The sequence below is a fragment of the Pteronotus mesoamericanus genome, unplaced genomic scaffold (assembly GCF_021234165.1).
Source record: "Pteronotus mesoamericanus isolate MK-2021 breed Mesoamerican mustached bat unplaced genomic scaffold, CSHL_Meso_final contig_20, whole genome shotgun sequence".
Taxonomy (NCBI): Eukaryota; Metazoa; Chordata; class Mammalia; order Chiroptera; family Mormoopidae; genus Pteronotus; species Pteronotus mesoamericanus.
Window position 1 is genome coordinate 85,817,799 of NW_026555085.1, and position 14,907 is coordinate 85,832,705.

At 39.7% G+C, this 14,907-nt stretch overlaps 1 protein-coding gene across 2 annotated transcripts in view; it reads right to left on the minus strand.

The window, feature by feature from the left end:
• The window catches only part of NHSL1 (NHS like 1), a 119,800-nt gene that overhangs the window by 53,304 nt on the left and 51,589 nt on the right, over positions 1-14,907 (minus strand). For both annotated transcript variants that reach the window (XM_054570028.1, XM_054570027.1), the window contains exon 2: positions 3,125-3,277. In XM_054570028.1, the coding sequence (XP_054426003.1) occupies positions 3,125-3,277 (153 nt within the window). The remainder of the gene's footprint in view (positions 1-3,124; positions 3,278-14,907) is intronic.

Genomic DNA, 14,907 nt, shown 5'->3' on the forward strand with positions numbered 1-14,907 from the left:
ATCCATTCCTTTAAAAACTCCTGTCATGATAGAGAACTGAAGCTCAAATACTTATTAAATGGTATATATTTGCCTTTTTGTCCTAACTCAAACTTAGTTTTTTAATAACATTTTCAGTAAACCTGGTGCCTTCCTCAATCACTCTACTGACCGATGAGCATTTCTACATTACTTTAATAAGCAAATGTTTACAATGCTTGGTTATTAATTTATATTACCCACTGCATCACTTCCCTGCATATTTTATGACCCTCAAGAGGAGAACTGAACTGCCCATAAAAACTGACACAACAGTTCGTACAATGAGCACTAAATGACCATGAAAAGGCACCAACCTGTTAAACGTTAAAGAGTATTCCTTCCTTAAAATTATGGTCAAGGTCTTAGTAAGAATAGAAGGAAGAAAATAGATTTCCCAATGTGAATAATTAACTACCTTCTACAATAGATTTTTAAGCAAAGAACGTGGAAGTCAAATTAACTTAAACTGATAACCTTATATACCGTCAGCCCTTAATAGTGCCATATATTCTGGGGCTGAATTTTTTTTTTAGTCTTCACTGATAATGAGGCAATAAAAACCCTGCACTCACCTTCTGTTTATCTCAGCTGCTAACGTGGTGTAGGGAAAATGGAAGATGAAGTCCTGTACACGTGATTAAAAGTAAGTAAGTGAAGGAAAAAGAAGAACTCAGATGCTCTTTCTTATTTTATCTTTACCAGCCACTGTTCCTAAAGTTATTATCTACAATCTCTGAAGGGGCATTTCACTTAAATCCAGACTTTAAAAGTTGAGCTCCAAGGATTTTCCCAAGTTATTATTAATGACAAATCCCTTTGATGAGCCATTTTAGGGCATTAAAGCAATTTCTAAAGCATTCATCTTTTCAAAATTAAATCCAAGTATACGCAAAATCAGTGGTGATGATATTTCATATGGATCTCCTGAGTAGTCAAAAAGGAAACAAAATCAGAAAAACCTATATGCAAATGTTTAATTTTCAAAGGGAAGAAAAGAGAAGTTGTGATCTCTCTGGTCCTTGAACATCCATGAAAGCAGCAGGGAAGCACCGCTTCCTGGAGAGCGATCAAAACAAGCTGGGCCTGAATATTCAGACTCACACACACCTTTCTGAAAGCATCCTCTGCAAGCCAGACCAGGCAGAGCAGAGCTCTCAGAAATGTCAGCAATGGCACGGTCTGGGCACTGTTTGTCCTGGGAACCGGTCCCTTTATAACTCTTATTAGTTATTTGGAGGAGGAAGGTGAGCTGTGAGTAGAGAAACTCCACGTCAAAATTTACTAAAGATAATCACTAGGAACTAAAGAGATCTAGAGGAAATTGTGGGTGGATTTAGGTGCATTGCGTGACAACATCAGGAAGGCAAAGGGCAAAGCACAACTCCAGGGCCATACAGAGTAGCCGGCCTAATGCCATTGTTCTCACTCGGCTTGTAGTCACTAAGTATATAGGCTCCTTGGGTTATTGAGGAAGAGAATCCAATAATGTCCTCAATCCTGGAGAGTTAAATACCAAGGCTGTGAGATAGAAGATAGAATAACAAGACACACAGGAGATACTGTGAGTGTCATAAAAGATTCGAGGAACAAAAAAAGAGCTAAAAAGAGCATACAGACCATATGATCTATGTCTGTAGAGTTCTGTTCAGAACATCCCATCTCTCGTTAGTCCTTTGATACCTATTCCTTCTCTCTTGAAGCTGAAATTATCTGCTTTCTCTAACTCCCACACAGCATTTTTGGCCCATCTCAAGTATTTTTCACATTGTGATCTGCACTATAAATAAAAGTATAAATTCCGGAGAGCCAAGGCCCTGCCTTTGTGTTCTGCACTGCTGCCAGGATAACAGATTTCTAATAAATGGTTGTGAAAGGCAATCTAGTACAACAGTCAAGGGTATGAGCTCTGTGGCCTGAGATGGTACAAGTTTAAGTCCTGGTTCTACCACTAACTTTGAGATGCAAGGAAAGCTTCTAATCTCTGTGTCTCCATTTTTTTCATATGTAAAACTGCCACAGAAATAGTAAGCAGCAGAATTCCTGCGAGGATTAAACGAGATGTCACCTGTAATGGGCTTAGAATGGCACTTGGCATATAGTTAAGTATTTAATGATGTTCACTAGTAATCAGTAGTCGTAATAACAGTACATTAATGAATTAATTACTTAATAAATGACTGATACATAAGTAAAACTATCATGAAAATTAGAGGCATTGTCATGCTGGGTTTTGACAGGATTTCTCCCAGATTTAAGTCTTTCATAATTAAAACACACGACACCCAGTTAAAATAAATTTTAGATAAACAAGTACTTTTTTTTTTTTTACTATGTCCCAATATTATATGGTAAGGAAACTAGTAAAGCAGCATCTAGGAGAATAAGAACATTGGTTTGCTGTTTTAAGAAAAAGACTCTAAGTCTTAAAAGTCATTCCTTCCCTTTTTAAAGAACTTCCTCCCTTCTTTCCCACTTTTAGGAAGCCCTCCTTGTCACACACTCTTTAACATCAACAGTAAGTTGAAGCAAAAATGAGAATTTTAAACAAGAGGACACGCTTTCTGTATTTACGGCCGACCTCAGCGCGCTCTGCCCCCCAGCTCACGAACCCTGCGCGTGCTGGAGCCCAGTGGGTGCTGCCCAAGTTCCGATAAATCAAACAATCTGCACTCACTCAAGGTCTATACATAGGCCTCCTTTCCTCCCAACTTGAACTACACAGAACAACCTTTTAGCAAGTTTAGCTTTACCAAATTTGCTTTGAATACTTACAGTGGTTTCAGAAAGGCAGCGGCAACATGTCCCCTGTCAGCAGGGGTTTAATTGGATTAAGTTAGTACTGGTCATTTAAACTCACTCAAGGGTTCCTAAACTGGTTTAGGTTCTTTGAGGACATATCTGTAAACAGGCAGGTTTTTACAGAACCAGAACATATTGGGCATGTAGGTTGAGAGTTAAGAGTACTATGGTATCTCAAAAAGACACCACATACTCTATGTTCATTATAAACAAGTCATCTGTTACAAGTAACAGTCCAATTTATGCTTCCCCATTCTAATGGCCAGTCATCCAAGAACAACAAGCTTGCGGGCCGCAACCTTACCCCTCAGTACTGTTTTGAGGTTGAGCTTGGCTTGGCGGTGCAGGTCCTCCACGCAGGGGGGCCGTGTGCTGGGAAGGAACACGTTCTCCTGCTGGTGCCATGGAGCTGTGTAGTGGACTGTCCATCTACTCTCCTCGTCTAGATTGGAAACCGCTGTAGAGAGAAGAGACAGAATCGATTCAGCTGCCAAATTAAGCTTCGCTGGCTCCAAACGGATCACTTCAAGATGGGTTGTTGGCGCCTAACACGTTCATGGGTAAGGGCTGGCAAGAGGGAATTGGAGCAAATTCTGAGCGAGCTTTAATCTTAGGTTCTAGGGGTCCCTTCCCACAGTGCTTTGTCTCTAAAGGAACTAGTGAAACTGTCCATCATGTTCTGGTAGAACTGTTTACTCAGTTCATTGCTTCCTAGCATTTTAGGCCCTCTCTCTAATTCAGTGTTAGAAAATGACTGACAAAACTGAGCGAGACCTCAATTCCTACTTGAGTCCACCATGATAGGTATCTGTTACTCAAGTACACAATACCACTGCATCAGTAAACATTACATTGTCAAACAGAAACAAATTTCCCACTGAGAGGTATAGACCAAATATTTCCTCCCTAAAGCATTATCTTAAAACAACACTGTTATAAACTCAAAGTTAAAAAATTAAGCATAAACTATCAATGTAATAATAACATTTAAACAGCACTATCTAGTTGAAGTCGAAATCAACTGGTACTATAAAACTTTCTCTGTATTTTTTGCTTTCATGAAATACCTTTGTATTAAAATGTTCTTTTTAATTCCAATGTCATTTACTTTCCCAACATAATCCAATTCAACGGAATTTTCCCAGCACAAAAAAAGACAAAATCATTAGAGAGGGGATGATAGGTAATCACGAGAGAATATTAAATCTCTCCAATTCCCTTCCTCCCCCTAGGGCTTGAGATCTCTTTCCTATTTCACTTTCCCTGACAACACAACCTAAAATGGCATACCACTGGCGCACCAAACAAATTCATCAGCAATTACGTGTCTGCCACTGTAGGCCAAGCATAGGATAGATTAGAGAAGTATAAGAAAAAGACCCTGTGCTGGGTCATTTACAGGAGGTGACAAGTGTTAACACCTGCAGTGTTAACTAGAATTGGGAATCAGGACAAGACTCCTCTAACTCTGACCTACGCTACAGAGTGCACACTGAGCATATCCATTTCTACAAATAATGTCTCTTGTAGGTAACTGGACCATAAAATAGAATCGCCAAATAAAATGAACAAGCATGCGTGAACTATAGAACTATCTGAACGTATTTAAAATTAACACAGTGGACCCCACAGCACAGCTACTAGAGCTATTACAGAGTTCAAGTGACCTAATATACGCCGTCTTAGCTCACAAAATAACTCAGGTAAAGCACGGCTGTGGCAGAAACACTGAAATGACTCCAAAGGAGCCCGACTTTAGAACCATCGTGAAGGAGGAAGTGGGCCTTTCTCAGCACTCTGGGAACCGGAGCCACAAGTCAGCCCTCGCCCCAAATACTGCCTTTCCTACAGCTACTAAATTCTACAATCCTTGCCTCCAAATAATTCATTTCATAAGGGATACCACCTTCTCCACCAATTTCTAAGTGGAAAAATAAACACTGAGAACTCGACATGAAGTTAAAAATAAAAATGTCCTGTGTGCTTTCTGCTTTTAATGTTTGACCAAGAAGCAAGTAAATTAGGCACCTAGTATTTCACGTATCTTGTTGAACAAATGTTTTGCATGGCACATATAGGTATCAATCTTAACATATAACATCCACAAAGACCTGACTTAGTCTTAGTCTTAGTTACATAGCTGAAAATCTTGCACAGTGTGGAACTCACTATATGTCCCTCGAAGAGTAGATCTAGTTAATTACAATGTTTTGGGCTGATGGCCATTAATTTGGAAGTCTGCATGCCCATCCTTCATGGCTGATTGAAAACTGAAATTCGTCCTATTTGCCAATTACAAATCAAATCCGAGTAATGGTATTTGAGTCGGCGTAATCACACTATCAGCCCCGCTCTGCAGCTACGAACTGGCTCCTGTGAAAGAACAGTTGTCTCTTCCCCGGTGTGGCTCACTCTTGCGAGGGCAGATTTTAATCAGTCCATCCAAAGACAGCCTTCGAGCGAAAGAGCTGCAGAAAGTGATCCCAGGGTACAGTTCTTTGTTGCTTTCTCCAAAGTGTCTCTTACCCATGGCTCCTACCCATGCACATTTATCCAGTTCAAATAATTGGTCCCCAAACTAAAGTAAGCTAATAAACCAATAACTACATAAAGATAAAACCATGTGTTTGTAAAACTTATACTTTTCCAGGGAAAGAAACAGCACCTGAATAAAAGAAATTTAAACCAATGGTAAGTACACAATGAAGCCACCACCAGGAAAGCTGTGTACTTTACGACAACAGATCAGTCTAGACAGAGTTTGTCCTCCAGCTCTAAAATACAAAACAGAGAGTGCCAGGGGGGTTTACAGGATCATCTCCACCGAAAATATGTGACACAGTGCACAGAGGTTCCCTGAGCACTAAGCCAAAGAATCAAAACACCATACATCAGGTTGGACATAAAGTAAATACAAGGTTCCTCCCCTCCATTTCTTCAAAGGGCTTCTTTTGAGTAGCACGAAAGGAGTAAATTCACCTGAAATCTGAACCATCAATAAATAAGGCATGCTGAGATCACACACTTCTGCCCTAGAGTTACAGAAGTCTGCGGTATTTGAACAACCTGGCAGAGAATGGAGTTTAACTTGTGTTAATTATGCCGTTTCACACTCTAATCCTGCCACTCAAAAGGATGAACTGGTACATAAAATTCTCTCTCTCTCTCTCTCTCTCTCTCTTTCTCTCTCGCTCTCGCTCTCTCTCTCATACACACACACAATGGGGAGAAAAGAAACTACTTACTTTTCTTCTTAAAAAGTTTAATGAAAGACTTGAGCTTTGCATTAATGAAGACCACCATTTCCAGGATGCCTACACAGGGCTTAGAAATTTAAATCACATGCAAAGCTCAGTCCAGCGGGCAGGTGGCAAGCTGCATCCTTCTGCTCCAGATTCTGACTTCTCGCTCTCTTCTCAAATCCTTAGACATCTGCCCAGGCTGATGTAACTTGGAGGTTGAGCTTATTGTCAGGCAGTTACAAACCATTAACAGTCCTTGAACCTGAAAATCTCCCACTGAAACCTAATCTTTAAGGCTGAGAGTCTCCAGTGACAACGTGCGCAGAAAGGGAAAGCCAATCACTGTTCTTATTTGCATGATAGCCACCTCAGTCTTTCTGCCTCGGGGCTCATTTATTCAGCTTTCTCTCCAACAGGTCAGAAGTGTCTCCTCTCTGTAGTCCACAGACTAGTGCAGGTTTCCTCTACAGAAGCCGAGGCGAAGCAAATGTGCCCCCGCTTTCACCAGGTCACCATGAATGTCCAGATCTTTTTACTGGAGCCGACAAGTCTTAGAGCAAGTCTGTGTTGATTCTTTGACTCTCCAGTTAATTCAGGCATTGGAACTGATTTAAGGGGAAAAAAAGAGCCCAACTTTTGTTTCCCGACCACGCCCTTCGGCTCTGCCTCCCGCACCAAAGGAGCGTTTACAAGCAGTAAAACTTTATAATAGAATCTCCACGGAGCTGTAAGTGATGACTTGGTTGCATTTTTGTGCAAATTAGTATGCCCAGCCTTTTCACCCAGTGGCTTTTTTTTTAGCCAGTGATTGAGAATCAGCATTGTAGTTGTTCCAAAGTTTGATCTTATTTGCATCTAGCTCTCGCAACTCCCTCCCCCCACCAAAACCAACTTACCCACCCCAAAGGAGAAATTAGATAAAAGTATCCTAATCATTTAAATCAGTATTTTTAATTTGATTATCATCTAAGCACCTGGCTAAATAAATTACACACACACACACACACACACACCCCCTTCCCAATGAGGAAGAAGAGGAGTAATTTCAAATATTAATTGGGTTTCTCTTTGCTGTGAATGTAATACTGTACTGATTCTTTTGTCTATTCATAATTAACCCCAGAGAACTGGACAAACACAAACAGAGAGAGAAGAATCAGAAATGGGGTACACGCAGGCACTAGAAAAATACATTCTGGGGTAAAGGAACAGGAACAACAAGGAAAAGAATACAGATCAATAAATATTATAAAAACAAAGGAAAACAATGCTCCTCACTTCTTTCCCCAACTCCACTTTGTGGTAAAACAGTTTTTGAAACACGTTAGACAACCTCTTATTTCATTGCTTTGGGCCAGACTTACAACTGAATGGAAAAATGTAATAATCCACTAACTCAAAACATTTAGTTTATAACAAAAGCTCTTAGTCAAAGAATAAAATTTATATAAGGGGCTCCCTCTGGGGAAAGCTTTGGAATGATTCCTCCTCGAGTCTCCTCTCCCCTTAATCTTAAATTTTGAATAACAAAAGAAGAGAAAAAAATAAAACACATATTATCATATTACCATACATATTATTACAGGTTACCAATTTGTATTCTTTCATCCTATATATAGCATTACTTAAAAGTAATCAGACAGCCAGATGGCAAATAAGAAACAACTGAGACTGTAAGTTAAATTATATAGCTGCATTAAATTAGCCAGCAGAGTTCCCCTTAGGAAAACAAATGTATAAGCAACAGTGACCTCACTCTGCTTCAAGAGCTGCCTCCAACCCTCATCGCACTAGAGGCAGGTAGGCGCGTGATCTGGACGGAAGCACTCCTATTCACGTCGATAGGCTGCATGTCCCAGGAATACTTGCAACTGAAAACAGCATGTAGCGGTTTGTTTTTTTTTTAATTTTAACGTATTTTTTTCCATTATTATTTAGCCCCCTTATACCCACTTCCTTCCCCACAATCACCACACTGTTGTCACGTCCATGAGTCCCTTCTCCTTTGTGCTCAATCCCTCCACTCCTTAACCGCCCCCCCCCAGCAGTAGCTTTGCATGTATACAACAGTGGCATCTAAACACCGATTCAGTCATTAAAAAGGTAAATGTTGAGCATGTACTAAGTGCCACTCATTTGAGACACATCGGTGAGGTCCCTGCCCTCATGGGGCTTACATTATTTGACAATAAACTACAATTACATGGTACGTTAGAAGGCAGTAAGTGCAATGGACAAAGGAGAAAGTTGAACAGAATGAAAGGAGTTCTGGGGATGAGCAGGCGGCCAGGCTGCAGTATTAAACAGGAGTCAGGGTAGGTCTCACTGAAAAGGTGAGGCTGGGGGAAAAGGACGTGATGGAAAGAAAACAAAAAGCTGCACAGAGAATCTCACCTGCTCTCATTTTAATCAGGGAGACAGGTTCCTTGGGTAGTGAGGCTTTTCCCATCCACTAGGTCTGGTCAGAGGAGCGCTCTCAGAAAATGAATAGTAGTAAGAGTCATGCATGGAGTACTTTCCTTTCTGCCAATATTAAGCTTGATACTCAAGGGCCACAGTTTTGTCAAGACAACGCCACCATTTGGTTATACACCAGTCAGTGGTGAGCGTCGGGGTAGGAAGCAGGCTTCCCCCCCAGCACCCCAGGCACTTGGTCCTCCGGGCATTATTCCAGCTCCCCAAGTCCAGGACTTCAGGTAGCCACCAAATAAATTATGGTTTTTGTTGTGACATACTACGCTGTGTATTCAAAGAGCTCATTAATCATAAAAATTTCTTCAATAATTTTACCATCTCTTCATATCCCGCATATAAGCCTGAGAACAGGGAAGTGCTTTCCTCTTATAATTTACATCGCCTTGATGTCCTCGTTTATTGAAAAGCCACGTTTTTATGGATAGGTCTAATAGTTTTTAATTGCTCAATTTATACATTTGGCAGAAAACATTTAAATCCATGGTGCTTCCTATTCCAATGCTGGCCCTGTAACAGCAGATACAGTTACACAAAAGTTCTAATATTGCAAATACGGAAGCCTTGACAGCCTGGCCAGGAAGCCCTCTTCACACCTTGCTTGTAAAACGGAGGTCAACCACAGTATTTATATTATAAGGTTATTGAGAACTTAAAGTTATTGTCAATAAAGCTGCCAGAACTGAACCTGGGATGTGGTAAGCACATACAAATATTTGTTAGATGAATAAAGTCTCAAGAGACAGCTAAGCTGCCCTGAGCTTCAAAAAGGGTCAGCCAAGCTTTACCCGACGGGAAGGCCGCTACGCAGACCTCAGTTGTCCTCCTTGTCTCCCAGTTAAACTGCCAGCTCCATGAATGACAGCCCGAAACCTGCCACTTCCACTTTTATGCACACAGAATCTTTTTTTCCTACAGCCTAAAATTCCATCTCTAAATCTTAAAAAAAAAAAAAAAGAAAAGGTCTCAGTAGTCACCAGTGAACTTCTGACTACTCCTGGTGGGTTTTTTCCTCTCTCTCATCCTTCTAATTATCTTTTTAATCCCACACCGCGAACTGCCGGGGCTTGGGCTCCCTCGTCTCCACCCCGCAGCGCCCTGCAGAGACCCCTGAACAGTGCGCTTCACACCACAGAGACCCGCGTACATGCGGGTTTTTCACGATAAATGCTGTAAGTGTATTTCCTCTTCCCTTTGATTTTCTTAATAACATTCCCTTTTCTTGCGCTTACTTTATTGGAAGAACACAGTATATACTACATATAACATAAAATATGTTTATTGACTATTCACATTATTGGCAAGGCTTCTGGTCAACAGGCTATTAGTAAGTAAAGTTTTGGGGGAGTCAAAAGTGGATTTTTGAGAGTGGGACTCAGCACCCCTAAGCCCCGGGTCAACTGTAGTTCCTTTCCTACATTTGATTGCTACTTCTCTGAATTCTGACAAACCCTTAACAAGTTAAAAGACTTAGTCCTTAAACATCTTTCCTATGCTATTTACTTATTACCCCTTGAAACCTTAATGATTTTGCTGGTGTAAGTCAGGAGTCCGCAAATTACAGCCCATGGGCCGAATCCAGCTGGCCTATCTATAAATGCTGGGGGGCGGGGAATTAGACTATTTCATGATGAGACAATTACATGAAATTCAGATTTCAGTGTCCAACAGTAAAGCTGTAATGCAATGCCACTCTGCCCATTTGTGTAACATCTAGGGCAGCTCTCAGGCTGAATGCACCAGAGAGCTGAGACAGTCTGGCCTATAAAGCAAAAAACAGTGACTTTCTAGACAAGTGATTTTCAGCCAGTGTGCCACAAGAATTTTTAAAACATGCAATACCTGACTATTTAGTCAGGGGCACTAACCTCTTTCCCCTTAGATTGTCAAATGAAAAACTGACATCAGCCAACACAACAATAGCAGTCTGGTGTGAAAAAAATCAAAATTATGCCTACTTTTTGTCAAATAGGCAAAAAATATATTTTTGGTGAGCTGCAGAATTTTAGTGATTAGTTCATGCGTGCCATGAAATGAAAAAGGTTGAGAATTGCTGACCTGGACCTTTGCCGAGGAAGACTGCTGGCCCATGGGTTAGCTGGTGCCTTTAAACACCCCGCTCGGCCTTCACCTCCAGCTACTGTCTGTCAGTGGCCTGTCTTTCAGGTCCATGCTGCTAACCTCTGTCCACATTTCATATTATCTCAAACTAGATGTCTAATTTAAACCCATCTGCTTTACCCGCAAACCCTAGCTGCTTATCAAGAACATTTTCATTTCTCTCGGGGCTATAGTCAGTTTCTCAATAAGCCAGACAGGTAAAATTACTCTCCAGTTAAAAATCAGGAAACTGCCCTGGCTGGTGTGGTGCAATGGGTTGTGCCAGCCTGTGAACCGAAAGGTTGCCGGTTTGATTCCCCGTCAGGGCACATGCCTGGGTTGTGGGAGGAGTCCCCAGTTCAAGGTGTGCGAGAGGCAACCAGTCAATGTGTCTTTCACACATTGCTGTTTCTGTCTCTCTAAAAATAAATAAATAAAACCTTTAAAAATATATGAAAACTGAGCTCTCGTCTAAAGCTAAGATGAGAATCTGGGTGTCCTGCTCTCCCTTTCATTAGTACTAAGTTTTGAAAAGATATCGTTAGGTAGTACACTCAAGCTAATATATCTTACACAAAAGTCCTGTTACACAACCTAAGTACCATAACAAAAAATATTTAAAGTAAATCATATTTCTCTAAATATTATAGGAAAACATACGCTCTGGTCCAGGATTTTGAAATTCTATTACCACTGCTACTGTATAAATATTGGCATCTTTATTCGTAAAGTTCCAAAATTTTGGCTTAATCTTTCTAAACTGAGTAAAATCTTATTTCTAATCAAATTTTAATTTTCTCCTCTAGGAATCACCTGATTATTTCCATAGTTCTCTGATTACTTCCCAGGAGTAAGTATATAATATACCAGCAAAGAGGAATAGGGATATTTTGCGAAGCAACACATTGTTTTGATGGTAACTATGCATTCATGTTCAGCCATTCAGCAGTTTTACATCGAGCACTTACTGGCTGGTTTGTGTTAGGTGTCTGGTTAAAAGTAAATCCAACATGATCTATGACCTTGGAAAGGTTCTACAGTCCAGTGGGGTGACACACCCAAGCAGATAAATACAATAAAATAATGAACAAGCACAGTGAGAGATAAGACCAGGCTGGGAAAGGGGAAGATGACAAAGGGCATGTACCTCATTTAGAACGCAAACAGCTGTTAGAGAAGAGGCGAGGGGCCCGGGTATAGCACAGTCAAGGGACACACAGAGGTGAGGCTTACAGGAGGGTGATGCGGGGCGGAGGGGGGCCGCGACAGGAGGTAGAGAGGGAAGCTGGGGCCGGACCCTGGAGACCCCGCTTGCTAAGGGGGTGGGTTTTAGTTGATGGACGAGGGAGTCACTGAAGGAGTTTAAGAAGGAAAGCTGGATGGCCAGTGTTATATTGAAAAAACAAAAACAAAAACACTGGTGTTGTACGTCTGTATGTGCATTTCAACAGCTTAACTGGGGGACAGGAGAGAAACTGCGGAACAGCAATCCACGCTAAAGGCAAGGGGGTCAGATCCATTCTCATTTAGGGTTATTTTTTATAACTCCCTTGGTCTTATCAGCCTGCATTTCACAGTCTGTAATGTTTCTGGAACCATTATATACTTAAGGTATAATAGCCTAAAAAGGAAAATCCTACCAACTTAATAAATGACTGTTACCATTCAGGCTTCCTCTGTAATACAACCTTAAAATATATTCAGGGTTTTTATTATTAGAAACAAAAGATTGTATGTTTAGGCCTAAAAGCTCCTTAAGAGCAGAGCTGTCGGGGGGGCCCCCCCAGGTCTCCTACACAAGGCTCCAGGCCCCTCCCCCTTCCCTGTGCCCATCTACACAAAAGCCCAGGCCTTCCTAGGTGCGTTGAATGCAGCCAGGGTATTAAAAGCCTTCATTTTGAATCCTAAAATCTTCAAAAAGATTACTAAATGTTACTAAAAAGAAACATTTTCAAATACTGTACACAGAGGTATAGGCAGAAAGAAAGCATATAATATACAGAAACATTTGAACTACATAAAATCGAACCCTAAATCAATTCAAAATGGAATATATAATCAATAAAGGTCACTCTGGCCTTCTAAGTTGGAAGAGGAGGAAAGGAAAATAACAATCAGACATAATGGAGCTCTTTTCTGGTTTCTAAATGATAATTTTAAGCTCTTCTCAAAGGAACTTTGACTTCAAAAATAGAAAATTTCTCGGTCCAACCTTATCTATAAACAGTGCTTTTACTGACTGTCAGTTTGTTTTAGGCTAGTTTAAAATCAAGCTTAACATCCGAAATAGAAGGTTGTACAAGACCAAGTTAATTTAGGTATACTCATTATCTTCATGAATGCTTAAAATACTTGAAATATAATTTTTAAACCCACAGTCACACCCATTATTTCTTGTGTTTTTCAGACTCACTGGAGCTTTGGAAAACATCCTTGCAGAAAGTCTCCAATATAAGCCCTTGGTCTTATAAAATGAAATGCACACACTTAGTAGTAAGTAGAAATTTCTAAAAATTAACTAGCAACATACTCTACTTAATAAACACTTGTAATAACACTTCAGTAACGGATAAACTTACAGATAAATTTAGGCCTATCCTCTATTTATTAAGGAACAAAATCTTCCTGTAACTTTAATTTTTGGAGAAAAAAATTTATGTCATGTTTTTATAAACTTTTTCTCATGGAGAGCAATTACATACAGTCTGTAATATCAATCAAAATAACAACCATTATTGTAGCTACAGAGCAAATCAATAATATAAGCAGATGAATTAACATCATCAATAAATGTGTAAATGTGAGAGTAAAATTTTAAAACAGGCTGCCAGATAAAATACAGGATGCCCAGATAAAGTTGAACTTTAGACAGAATTTCAAAATTAAGAAATTTTTAAAAAATCTACAGTAAAATTCATTGATACAATTATAATTTACAGTGTTAAAAAAAAGCCTTAAGTATTTGACACAACAGATGAAAAAATATACTTCACATTATTCAAGGCAAATGGAATCAATTATAGGTTATTGCCGTTTGGTATGTAATTGATTAGAAAAAACCAAAAGATGAGTTGGTCACTTATGACTGAAGAACCAATCTCTTATTTTTCACATCAGGCATTTTTCTTAAAAATGACTACTATTCATCTCTCAGTAGTCTAAGATCTTAGGCATTTAAAACTTCTACTTCTCTTTGATTTACTTTCCAGTTAGCTGGAAAGAAATGAATATAAAAGGAATGAATATTAGAGTCACAGCTCAGTGGAAGGACCAGCCTACCCTGTCCTTAATCCAGCAGACACCACCGGGACAGCGGTATTCTATGCCCCATGGGAAGGCAAACCAAGTGTAAATATCACCTATGGTGAATTCAAGTTAAACATTTTTGAGATGTTAACATTTTCTAGTTACAGAATATACAAGAGGTAGGGGGAAAAAACACAGAACAACCAGTCAAACTAAAAGTGAAACATTTTGCTGGTCTAGCCTCTGCAATAAGTCAAATAATAATACTGATAATAAAATATTAACAATAATAATTAAAAAATAGAAATGTGCCAAATTAAGGGATTTACAGGTACATGATCATGGATAGGATACTAGTTTTGTATAAATCAGGCATAAAGAAAAACCTGTTTCAGACAAGTGGGGAAAGCTGAATGTATAAGTGTCACCTTATTCTTTTTATACAATTGTATAATGAAGTTTAAAAACACACACGCAGGGTTTAATGAATGAAAACATGTCTGGCAGCACATGCTCGAGAAGAATTATTTTAACTGCCCCATGAATGATGTTATTTCACAAAAGTTCACTGAAAATCACCAATATTCTAGAAGTTCATTGGTATAATGATCTCTCTTTTGCTTCTGAATGAATCTTTAATGATGAATCATATGGCATACTGAAAACAAGTCAAATGGAAATCGCTCTCTTCAATATCCAGTGTGGGAAGGGGGAAGGAGGGGGTAGAAAGGGAAACCTTAAGAGATGATCATGCATCAATTCTTTAGAAGAAACTTGATCTGGCACCCACTCTGCCAGTTAATTCTGATGCTAGGAAACACCCTTAACTCTGCACATGTTGATGCTACAGGCTTCTGCTCTGGATCCTAGTTAATAATTTAATCAAAAACCATTGCTACCATCTGCTCTGGTCAATTTCAAAACGTCTGCTATCACTGCAGTGAGTCAAGTCACAATATTCATGTGATGAATGTTGAACAAATGAAAGGTGGGGCAGACAGACAACATGCTATGAAAAAGAGAAACC